Source organism: Sinocyclocheilus anshuiensis, unplaced genomic scaffold, assembly GCF_001515605.1.
Source record: "Sinocyclocheilus anshuiensis isolate Anshui unplaced genomic scaffold, SAMN03320099.WGS_v1.1 scaffold330, whole genome shotgun sequence".
Taxonomy (NCBI): Eukaryota; Metazoa; Chordata; class Actinopteri; order Cypriniformes; family Cyprinidae; genus Sinocyclocheilus; species Sinocyclocheilus anshuiensis.
Genome location: NW_015547689.1, coordinates 2,980,382 through 2,991,708, shown reverse-complemented (window position 1 = coordinate 2,991,708; position 11,327 = coordinate 2,980,382). Strand labels below are relative to the sequence as shown.

Genomic DNA, 11,327 nt, shown 5'->3' with positions numbered 1-11,327 from the left:
TCAGTGAACAACGGCTCTGTGTAGTTAATGCTGCTCAATGTGAAAGCACGCAGGTGATGGAGATTTACCGCTGATTACAGAACCGGCTTTACTGATAAGAGGCGCGTTAAATATCGCATGCGATTAATCGTGCAGCCCTAGTTTGTATAGATACTTTTTTAGGTTTTATTTTTATTTGATCATTTTTTACTGGTGGCGCTATAAATTAGATAAATTTAGAAATGCATAAACAACAACTAAATTTTTTTTTTTTTTATCATATAGTTTTTTGTATGGAATGTGATCTGTAGTGTTAGTGTGCAGTAAACGTTATAACTCTTATGTAAGTTATTTGTAGACTTATTTTATTAATGAATTTTGTTTTGGTGTGTGCTATAAATTATAACTTATGTGTAGTCTTATTTTATTTTAATATGCAATAAGTTATAACTTATTTATATTCTTATGTAACTTATTTTTGGTCTAATTTTATTTTTTAATTGTATTTAATTTATTTCAGTGTGTAAGTTATAAATTATAGACTTATTTGTAGTCTTATGTTATATTTTATTGTGTGAAAAGTTATAACTTATTATGTAATCTTATTTTACTATTTTATTTCATTTGGTATTTTAATTCTTGTATTGTGTAATAAGTTATCATTTATTGTCTTATTTCATTTTACTTTAGTATGCAATGTTATGCAAATGCAAAATTATAACTTAACCTAATTATAACTTTGTTGTCTTATTTTACTATTTTATTTAATTGATCTTATTATATTGAAATGTTTGTTATAATTTGAAAGCCTTATATAACTTAATTGTAGTCTTATTTTATTATTTTACTTTTTTTTTTCATTTAGTTATTTTACTGTGTGATAAAACTAAAGTCCTATTGAAGGGCTGCGTGTTCTTACATTTTTCATAATGTAACATGATTTGTGTTTTATATAATTTTTTTGTTTTACAGCTGCAAAGTACGATCAGAGAGCACAGGGATGGTGGCAATGCTGGGGGTGTTTTCAGCAGATACAACATCCTGAAGGTGAGTATGAGTATTTACATTAATACTAGACATCTTTGATTAGTTAAGAGTTTGAATGTCTGTTGATCCTGTGTGCGCTGATGTCAGAACTTTGTTCATTGTTGGTACAGATTCAAAAGGTGGTGAACAAGAAGCTGAGGGAGCGTTACGCACACAGACAGAAGGAGATCACAGACGAGAACCACAACCATCACAACGAGCGCATGCTCTTTCACGGTACTGTCACGAGATGAATGACCTGTCAGAAGTGCTATTTGGGAAAGTTTAAGCTACAAAAGAACCTTTTTCCCCCGTTTCTGACTCAAAGGCTTCTTTCAAAGAATGTTATTCCAGTTTCCCGCTTTTTTACCTAAGGATGATCAGTTTCCTTTTTCTCTTAATCTACAGGGTCACCGTTCATCAACGCCATCATTCATAAAGGGTTTGATGAGAGGCACGCTTACATAGGGGGGATGTTTGGAGCAGGGATTTACTTTGCAGAGAACTCCTCTAAAAGCAACCAGTATGTGTACGGCATTGGAGGAGGGACAGGCTGCCCCACACATAAAGACCGCTCCTGTTACATCTGTCACCGGTATATACACATCTGTTTCTTCCTCTTGAAGATAATTACAAGAGATCCTAGACTAAGCTCTGATATGAATCTGATGGGTTGCTTATGAATGAAATACTGGAGCACTTACCCTACATGACCAGCTGATGGTGCTGTGTATAATATAAACCAGTGCTTCTCAACTAGTTCAGATTTAGGACCCGGATGTAACACTGGACATGAAATTGACCCAAAACTACTCAAAAGTATAAAATTAAATGCCTTAAAATTAATGAAACTCATTAATATTTATTACAACTCTTAAATATTATTGCATTACAAATTATTCTGAAACTGTCCATGGATCCTGTGTACTTTTATGTAATAATTTATTGACACAAACATAAAACTGTACTTAAGTTTTGATCCTATTAAGTCAAATTAATACGTATTAGTATTTAATATATATTTTATTAATTGTTTTTGTTATTATAAATTATTATATTTTAAATTATACTGTGATTTTTTTAATTAAAATGTAATGATATAATTTTATTTATTGCAAATGTAATTGTGCTCTGTAATTGTGTATAAGTTATACATTAATTTATAAATATAAATTATATTGTATTATATATGTGTGTGAGTGCGTGTGTTTATTTGTCATTTGTGTGTGTATCATAAAATATAAATTATATATAATGTAAAATACAATAGTAATTTAGTAATTAAAATAAAATGTTTTGTGTGTGTGTGTGTGTGGAGAGAAAATAATGAAATATAATTATATTTGTTATTTTATATATTTTATTTTTCATAATTTCATTCAAATATAATGTTATCTTATTATTTATTGCAAATTGTGCTGTTTGCAGGCAGATGCTGTTTTGCCGGGTGACTCTGGGTAAATCCTTCTTGCAGTTCAGTGCCATGAAGATGGCCCACGCTCCTCCAGGGCATCATTCCGTCATCGGCCGTCCCAGCGTCAACGGGTTAGCCTACGCCGAATATGTCATCTACCGAGGGGAACAGGTGAGAGAGCTCAGATATTTAACAATGGCAAAAACAAACACATTTTTTTCAGGTAGTAGATATTTGGTTCATTTCCAACTCTGTGTTTTTGCAGGCCTTCCCAGAGTACCTCATCATATACCAGATCATCAAGCCAGACAGCACACCTCCATCCCCGGCAGAAGCAGAGCAGAAGTCCTAGTCCACACGGGCGGCCCTGCGAAACGCTCAGACTGTTACCCAAACATCTCACACACATCCACAGACGCCTCCTCACATGATAGGAATCGCATCCGCTCACCCATAAACCTCTGCGCTGCCTCTTTAATTTGCAGTTAGGCTCCATTTATGTCCCTGTGAGTGTTTACAAGAAAGAGTTGCCTTGGCTGGCCGTGTCCTGGCCTTCCTTTTCAGGTCAAGGGTCAGGATATCGGCCATAATGCTGTTTCAGGGCTAAACGAAAGGACTCGCCTGCTCCGTGAAAGACAACAAGTGACCTCTTCCCCATCATTCTATTCAATTTAACACTGTTCAAGCATTAACTTCCTTTCTTTGAAATGGTTTTACTATTACTGTGATTAATTACCTTTCTGTTGTATTTTCATCTGTTTGATTCACAATAATGGACCACGTCTCAAAGGGACCTGACATTTCAGCAATCCTCCTTTCCATTATTGAAGTTAACTGAAGACCCTGAAAATCTCATTGTTGTGGTTTTAATTTTCTTTATGCATTATTAAAAAAAAGCCATCAAAAAGAATGTTGATGCAGGAATCAGAACTATTCAAAAGACCTTTGACCACAAAATAGCAAAAATTGTATGCTTTTATTCCTTTTTTTTTTTTTACATATCTTTGCACAGGAATACTGGTCAGAATGTCCCATTCCATTGCCATAGCCCAAAATGCATCTTTTAAAGAATTTGCACTTTTAAGCATGTCTTAAGTTTAATTTTAAAAAGACATAGGTTAAAAAAAATGTCCAGTAATGTACAGGTTGTGTAATGGACAATGCCTTTGTATAGCTTTTAATGTTGTTTACCGATGCAGAGTGGGTTTTATTAGTACTGTAAAGGAAGTGGGAATCTTGTTTTCAGATCTTTCCTTCTATATTTTTGGACGACCAAATGACTCCGCTTTGGAAGTCGCTGCTTTTGCTTTCGATATGTTTTAGATCACAACCACAAGAATTCCTCAGTCTTGTTCATTCCAGTCCTGTTTCTCTGGCGTCAGAGAAACGCCTCTTTTACGAGGGTTTCCGTAACGCTTTTCCTGTTACACACTACTGATATCAGAGGCTCGGCTGACTCGCATTCATATTACAGAATGAAATGAAGAACGTGGCTCTACCTCTGAAAGTCTCATGGTTTGGTTGCTTTGCTCAGGTGTAGTTTGTGGTTCTAGACTTGTGTACTGGAGGTCATCTGCCTTACTCCAGGATTCTGTGTGTTCAAACCAGAGAGGAAGAGAGCAGACCTTTCTTCTTCTCTTAGTAGTATGAGCACAGACATGTCCACTGCTCCCCCCAAGCCAATATTTGGGAGACCAACTCCTGAACTATTTCTCAATTCTTTGAGCTGTATTTTTACTTCATTTCCATGTTCCTGTGAACTCTAATCAGAAACGGCTTGTCTACCATAAGCCATCTTCGGACTAATCAAACACTCCTCAATCATGTAAAAAGGTCTTAATAAAGTACGTCATTAATACTGTCTGCTGTCTTTTCTCACACTTTCTGAACTCTTACTCCGTTTCATTGGTTTTTTTTAATTAAAAAAAAATGTATCATTTAAATATATCAGATATAATTTTTTTAAATGCTTGTTTAAAAAATTATAAAATAAAATAAAAATGTGAAAAATAAAAACACTAAAACTGTTTATTTTCATGTGTGTGTGTGTGTGATATGCTTAATTTAAGTAAGTCTGCTGTACTTAATTGTAAAATTACATCGTCATCATAATAATAATAACATCCACGTAGTTTACTGAACCCCTGTAAAGTTTAAGATTTAAGTAAAATGAAAAACCTGGAACTATCAGGTAAAAAAAAAACCTTCAATCCTAGAAGGCCTAAACGTTTTTCAGAGCGCTGCGTATTACTTTTAATTCACATTAGGCTACATTAAACATAATTTAAAGGCTTCACGACTATGATGTAATTATGTACTAAATATGTAAGAAAAAATGCTTTTAATATTACCGCAAATAGTCAACAATGGTCCATAAGCAGTGACCCATATTGTGTGCCTTGTAGCTATGTAACATTTCAGCTTCTAATTCAGCATAATTTTAAAACATTTAATGAAAATATATGTAAATTAATTGCTTTCAACGTATTGCAGTTTTGCTGCAGCGTGTCACTGAGGGTTATGTGGATTCTGGTCAAGGAAGCCGCTGTTATTTCAATGTTTTTCAGCGAACTTCTCGGGAAATGAGTGGGAAGGATTGTTTGTTTCCATGAGTCAGAATTGACGGTGAAATCAGAACACACGCTAGGAGGCGCTGTGGCTCTTCAAAAACAAATATGATTCATCATCTGTAGCTTTTTTTCGTCTATACTACAAGTAATCACGCCACACATTCATTAAAGAACACAGTTTATATTTAATGACAATCGTGAGATAAATAAAATGTACATATAACACAACAGAACAGGGTAGAGTTAAAAAAATCGTAACCCTCTGTATGATATTGCCATTAGTCGTCAGACAATAACATTTCACAAGTACAGTAAAAAGTATTGCATTCATCTCATCAGTGTTTGACAGACAAACCACTTAACATGCCAAAAAAGAGTGGGAAGCACTGCCCGGTTACAACTTCAATTCCGGTGAGGTGCAAAACAAACCTCAAATCAATTTTACATCACTTAAAAGTGCTATAAAAGGCACCCACAATCTCATAAAAAAAGTAGTAGGTCCCCACACACATTAACAAACCAGCTGCTATATGGACTCTTCAAGGCATGTTTCCCTCACAGAGCTTTTCAAAGGGGAATATTAAAAACAAAACAAATGGAAAGTGGCTTCCCAATCGTCCCATTCCTAACTTCCAGTGTAAAAGGGTTCAGTGTACAACCCAGATTTATCCTACACTATTTGTTAAATAGTCTATTAATGAGAACATTCCGTGCGGACGTCATAGTTGGTAAGGCATACAGCAGAAATAATTCATAAGATCTCCTCAGTACAAACTACCAAAGAAAACCAAACGTTTCAAATCCTTTTCACACAATATATACATTTCAAAATACAAAAAAAACAGACCATACAGTGCTTTGGTGGTGATTGGGAGGAAGGAGAATCAAGTTATTGCTCTGATCTGTGACAGGAACGGATCTGTATGGCAGATTGAAATGCTTTGAATGTCTTGTTCGCGATCAGTCTGAAAGAAAGGCGACGCAAGCGTCTTGTGAAAGTGTCTGTGTACCTTCTCTGTACAATGCACTGACAAATGCAAAACCAACTCGATGAAAGACACTTCCTGCCAAAGGTAATGCCACGATCGTCTCTATTAAAGGAATTCAGGAAGGCCAATCGCAAAGTCTTTGGAAGTGAACCACAGGAAATGAAGGAGCTGAACAGTCCCCACAGGATATTACGATTCATTCTTCTGATATTAATGTGTGGTGAAGACCGCAGGGTGAGTTAGATGAGGACGGGTCACCAGTGAAGCCGTAAAAAAAAAAAAAAAGGTGCAGCTCAGCTGGAACGACCACATGATTGTGCCAAGTGAAGAACGTCTGAAAAATTCACCCTTTCTTGAGTTCGTGAGCAGTTTTTTTCAGTCTTGCGCTGTATCAGCAGCTTGGTGAGGTTGTGATGGGACTCTGTAGGTAGGTGAGGCTGCTGGACTGGCTGTGCGTCACTACTGACATGGGGAAGCTGAAGATGAAGGGCGATGTGGGGGTGGAGGAAGACTTGGGCCCGAGAGTGGCGGAAGGGCTGGCGGCCTCTACAGAACAGGAAGTGGCCAGCACCTGAGACTCGAACTGCAGTAGCTGACCCATGAAGCTGAAGTTGGGGGAGATGATACTGCGCCGCTGTTTAACAAACTCGAAGGCCTCTTCCAGGCGCACACGCTTCTTCTTCATCAGGTACGCCAGGCAGATAGTGGCTGACCGTGAGATGCCAGCCTGACAATGCACCAGAACACGACCGTTGGAATCCTTGATGGAGTCTGAGGAAAGAGCAGAGAGTTTAGTTAAGCACAGGTGAAGCCCTACTGTATTTACTGTGAAGCTGACGCCCGCAACATTTTGATGCAGGTTCAGAAGTCACATTTTAATATGCATTTAATAATAATAATATATATTTGTATTATTGCTGTTCTTATTTTTATTATTGTATTTTCTTATTCAATTTTTGTCATCTTCAACTACAAAATGAAAATCATTTTGAGACTCATGCTCTTCATTTTTTCACACAGTTCATTCAGTGAACAATTTGTCGGACTGATTTAAACAGTAACTTGACTTTGCCGATTTTTTACTAACTATTCATTAAACGAACCGAATCATTTGAATCAAATGAAAAAAATTTTCATGACTCGAACAATGCTGGTCGTGGCATAGGTTATGTCTGGTTTTGCATGCAGCTTGCGAAGGGAACTCGGTACAAAACATCTTTCTTGCTATTGTTTATTATCTCATTCAATTTAGAGTGCAAACACCCAATCAATCCGGGTACATATTTTTTTTTACATTTGCACTTGAAATTTAGTAGAGTCCCCTCTGAAAATGGTGCAGGAAACACGACAGGAGATTGCAAAACAGAGAAAACTAGACGGAAAGTATATAAGTTGACCAAATTACTACTTAAACTATTACCTTACAGAGAAAATACTTAAGTGTTCTCATTTTCTATTGACCTTGGATGGCCTGATTTAATTATCTTCCATGCCTCACTAGCGTCAAAAAGCCCATCCAATCAAACAAGAGGCTGACTGATTGACAAGCAAAACAACCGATCGTAGTTTAATATAATAACTAATCATTTTTAAAAAGATACAAATTAAATGTACAAACAAACAAATCTAAAATAAAACTTAATACAAAAAAAGTAATAACATTTTTTTTTCAAGACTATAATATCCCTGTTGCCAGTTTAACAGTTTGCTATGTACAATGAGCTGTGATTTGTACGTATTATTACCACTCAAAACGACCAATAATAAGGACAATGCATTTCTAGAAATACACACAGAACTGGAAATTACACATTCACCCAAAGCTGACAGCCACAGTTGGACAACAAACACTCAACACCCAGGCAAAATGTTCTGGGGTGGATTTCACACCATTCACCACACAGGCACCAGCTGCCATTACTAACGAGCTGCTAATTAACAAAAAAGTGGCATGTCCATAGTACAAAGGGAGAGGAAGCACATATATCCAACCATTACTCAGATTTCTTTTTCCTGTGCACTTTACTGTCTGCGTATACGCCTTTGCACAGCCATATGCACCCAGATCTGAGGTAACTCCAGTATCAAGGCACCCCTGAATGGAGGATGAGTCAGACTCTGGTCCCTAAGCTCTGCACTCTGACGCATACATTCAAGAACATGCACACACACACACACACACCTAGAATGGTGCGATCAAATGCGGTGAACCTACTTGGGGACCTTGCTTTAGTGCAGAGGATGCTGAGCTGAAATTGGATATACAGGATTCCCCCCCACCCCCTCGCTCAGTCACGGAAACCCTTTTATGAGGAAGACCCACCCATACCACAGAATTCATCATGTATTTTGCACCTATGACAATCTCACTTCAATTCTCATCATCGCATTTATCAAAGAACTCTTTACGTCAAAACACATTCAAACATATTCTGACCAAGATGTTGAAGCTGTTGAAACGGATGCGAGACTAAAAAGGAGGATGTAATTCTTGTAAAAGCTCTGCAATGCAGATCATCGTTTTAGCTGCTGATGAATTGCACATAATTTGCAGTTGAAAGGAGCCATAACAACCAAGACTAATGTACACCTACCCTAACCATCCAAACCCCAATTTACAAAATCAAACAAATCTATATATAATAATAATAAAAAAAAAAATGTATTATATATATATAATAATTTAATATAATAATGACCATACCTATAAATTCAATGGCTTCGATGAACCAAGAGCTGATGTCCTCCTTATGGTTGTCTTCCACCGGGATACACTTATACTGGTAATCCCCTTCAAAATGGTTCGGACAATTTGAAGATACATTCAATAGAGCAGAAATGCCCATACGATCTAGCATGTCCTTTTTAGATGCATGGAGGGCACTGCCAAGAAATAAAAAGGGGAGGATTTCCACAGGGCCACCCTGTAATAAAAAAAGTGACAAAAAATTAGAATAATGAATATTAAATACATGTAAATAATAATAATAAATGTATTTATTAATTAAAAGATAAATGGTTTTATTCATTTGTCGTTATATTCATGAAATCACAGGTCTCTATCAATAAATTATCAAAAGCATTGCAGCAGACTACAGCATCAAACCACTTACACCTCTGTTTGCTATAAAAAGGTCATGCTAATAACATCCAGTTTATTTATTCTGGAAATGCATATTGATTTGGCCCACTGTTATGTCATCGGTGGCCTGCTTAACAAGCTGTAGAGACAGGAAATGATCGATGTGGGAATCAACATTGAAGCATTCTGGAGTGTCTGACACAATACACCCCCTATCACAGAGGAAGGCCGGACGAACGCACTCTAAAGCACTGCCAAATCAGCCGGAAAGAGCAGCGGATGGACAGCAGTCAACAGGACGTTTAATGTTACACAATGCTGCCCATTAGCTGACCTCAAAGTATCCACTGCTGCTAATGTAGTTACCTGGTCATGCTGTGGAGTTCTGCAGGAGATGCAGCTGCTCTCCACACTCGACTGAGGGCTGGATACTGCCAGTGTTTTGGTTTTCAAACAGTAATCGGGATACTGTGTGGAAAATCTGTCGTAGCCTCCTAGAAAGTGAAAAAAAAAAATATATATATTCGATACATTTGCTCAAACTGTCTCCTGCTTAAAGAAAGCTGGTTAGATGGGCTGTTGGCTGTTTACAGGGGTTTTTAGAACCAGCAATCTAAGATCAGGAAAATGAATTTAATTTCCCCTAATTTATACTTGAATGGAATGATTTCATTGTTTTATTGCGGTCGCACTCTTTTCAGACAAGCCATACATTTATGACATTTTGAATACATTTAACACAATGTAAAAGGCCTACTAAATAATAAAATGCATGAATCTCTATAGAAGAAATGTGAAGCATATTAAATTGTTGGTCTATAAAATAACTCTAAAATTAGAAACAGATGAAAATTATTGTCATGATCCAGGTTTCTTCAGAACATTGGGGCTAGTTTCTAATTGGTCATACTAGCTCAAGGTGGTCAAGTTGGAACATGTTAACTGGTCACGCAGCGAATAACCAGCCTGGACAAGCTTAGACCAGTTAGAGTGTTCCAAAAAAACAGCAACTATCTTAGGCCTAAACTGGACTGTCCAGCAGAGAAAATGCTGCATTAAAATGCATTATCTTAGAGCTGACCACAATGAAAACAGATATTTTATCAGAACACGGCAGCATTCTTTCAGATAGTAAGCTACAGTTGCGTTAAGAAATACAAAAGCGCAATAGATTTTTGTGTAGATTTGAATTACCTTTTAGCAGATAGACTTCTGTTCTAAACGTATCCCTACACAAAGCGTTATGTACCAGGGTGATTGTGCTGTCGTCTTTCATAGTGTTTGTATCGGAGGTCCGCTCATCGTACAAGATCACGGCGGAGTACAGCCCTGATTTCAGACGGGCTCTCGCTTCATCATCACCGGACAGAATCTGGTCCAAACTCACGGAGCCTTTCGCTCGCCTCCGAACTATCGTGTTACAGCGAATATTTACAGCACCGCGGAGGTGACCGGCGCTGAACGCCAGAAACGACCTGCAGTCCAAAAGCAGACATTTCGCACTGTCGTCCTTCATCAACCTCTTCAAAACGCTGCAATCCATTTCACAAAGTTCGTCCATTGTGACCATTTTCCTCCTCCGACGGGGACTGGTCAAGGTCAAATGGTGGTTTAATAACAACAATACGTCAAATCCAGCGTTGCCAGTGCGCAGTGTAATGTTGTGCTACCCTCCTGAGAGCTTTACTACCACGGGCGCTTCTCTTTCCGTTTTATGAATGGGCTTCAGACGCGCGCTCCATAAAAGGATCGCGACGTCACAACGGAGATGACGTCTGCTACGAGCTCCATTCATTGAGCGCTCTTCATTCATAAGAATCAGCGACGCTCGATGGTGACCGCCTTCCTCGTCTAAACCAGAATTCAGCCATCAGATTTAAGATAGTTTGCTGAAATGAAATTGAAATAATAATAATATAGAGTGCCGATCCTAGACTTATGGGGGCCCTACGCAAAACTGTGTAAAGCACTACATAAGCAATAAATAAATAGCTGACTTATAGTTAAGAGTGCAGTTGATGAAAAGGGAATTCACATAATTCCCTGCGCGAACCATCACATTTGTCACACAAAACTCAACGGTAGTTCGTACTTTTTTTTTCCAGTCAGTTATGTACTCTGAAGTGTTTTAGGTTTTTATTTTTTGTTGTTTAATTAATGCTTACCGCCTAGCGTGGGTACCCTTATGGTGCTTTGTGCCTACTGTAAATACGCTTTATTTATTTTGAATGAATAATGTATGTTTGATGGATTCTACACACATTGTG

The 11,327-nt window shown here is 37.4% G+C and overlaps 2 protein-coding genes across 2 annotated transcripts in view; one reads left to right on the top strand and one right to left on the bottom strand.

Moving 5' to 3' along the window:
- The window catches only part of LOC107703465 (tankyrase-1-like), a 104,624-nt gene extending 100,349 nt beyond the window's left edge, over positions 1-4,275 (top strand). The window contains exons 23-27 of the mRNA XM_016506082.1: positions 952-1,026; positions 1,137-1,242; positions 1,414-1,600; positions 2,434-2,590; positions 2,685-4,275. Coding sequence (XP_016361568.1) covers positions 952-1,026; positions 1,137-1,242; positions 1,414-1,600; positions 2,434-2,590; positions 2,685-2,771 — 612 coding nt within the window. The 3' untranslated portion in view covers positions 2,772-4,275. The remainder of the gene's footprint in view (positions 1-951; positions 1,027-1,136; positions 1,243-1,413; positions 1,601-2,433; positions 2,591-2,684) is intronic.
- An 885-nt stretch (positions 4,276-5,160) lies between these two features.
- LOC107703586 (dual specificity protein phosphatase 4-like) lies at positions 5,161-10,754 on the bottom strand. Its single transcript, XM_016506271.1, has 4 exons — positions 10,255-10,754; positions 9,427-9,554; positions 8,683-8,902; positions 5,161-6,749 (listed from the first exon to the last, which is right to left on the bottom strand). Exons 1-4 carry the CDS (start codon positions 10,628-10,630, stop codon positions 6,370-6,372), a joined length of 1,104 nt encoding a protein of 367 aa, XP_016361757.1. The 5' UTR covers positions 10,631-10,754; the 3' UTR covers positions 5,161-6,369.
- Between the last annotated feature and the right edge of the window lie 573 nt (positions 10,755-11,327).

Bases quoted from the DNA above. Each gene is read 5' to 3' on its own strand.
- LOC107703586 (XM_016506271.1), bottom strand. From the start codon at position 10,630: ATGGTCACAATGGACGAACTTTGTGAAATGGATTGCAGCGTTTTGAAG. The intron at 8,903-9,426 runs GTAACTACATTA...TTTTTATTACAG, and splicing joins GAACTCCACAGCATGACCAG to GGTGGCCCTGTGGAAATCCT. The intron at 6,750-8,682 runs GTATGGTCATTA...CTCTTTCCTCAG, and splicing joins CGAAGCCATTGAATTTATAG to ACTCCATCAAGGATTCCAAC.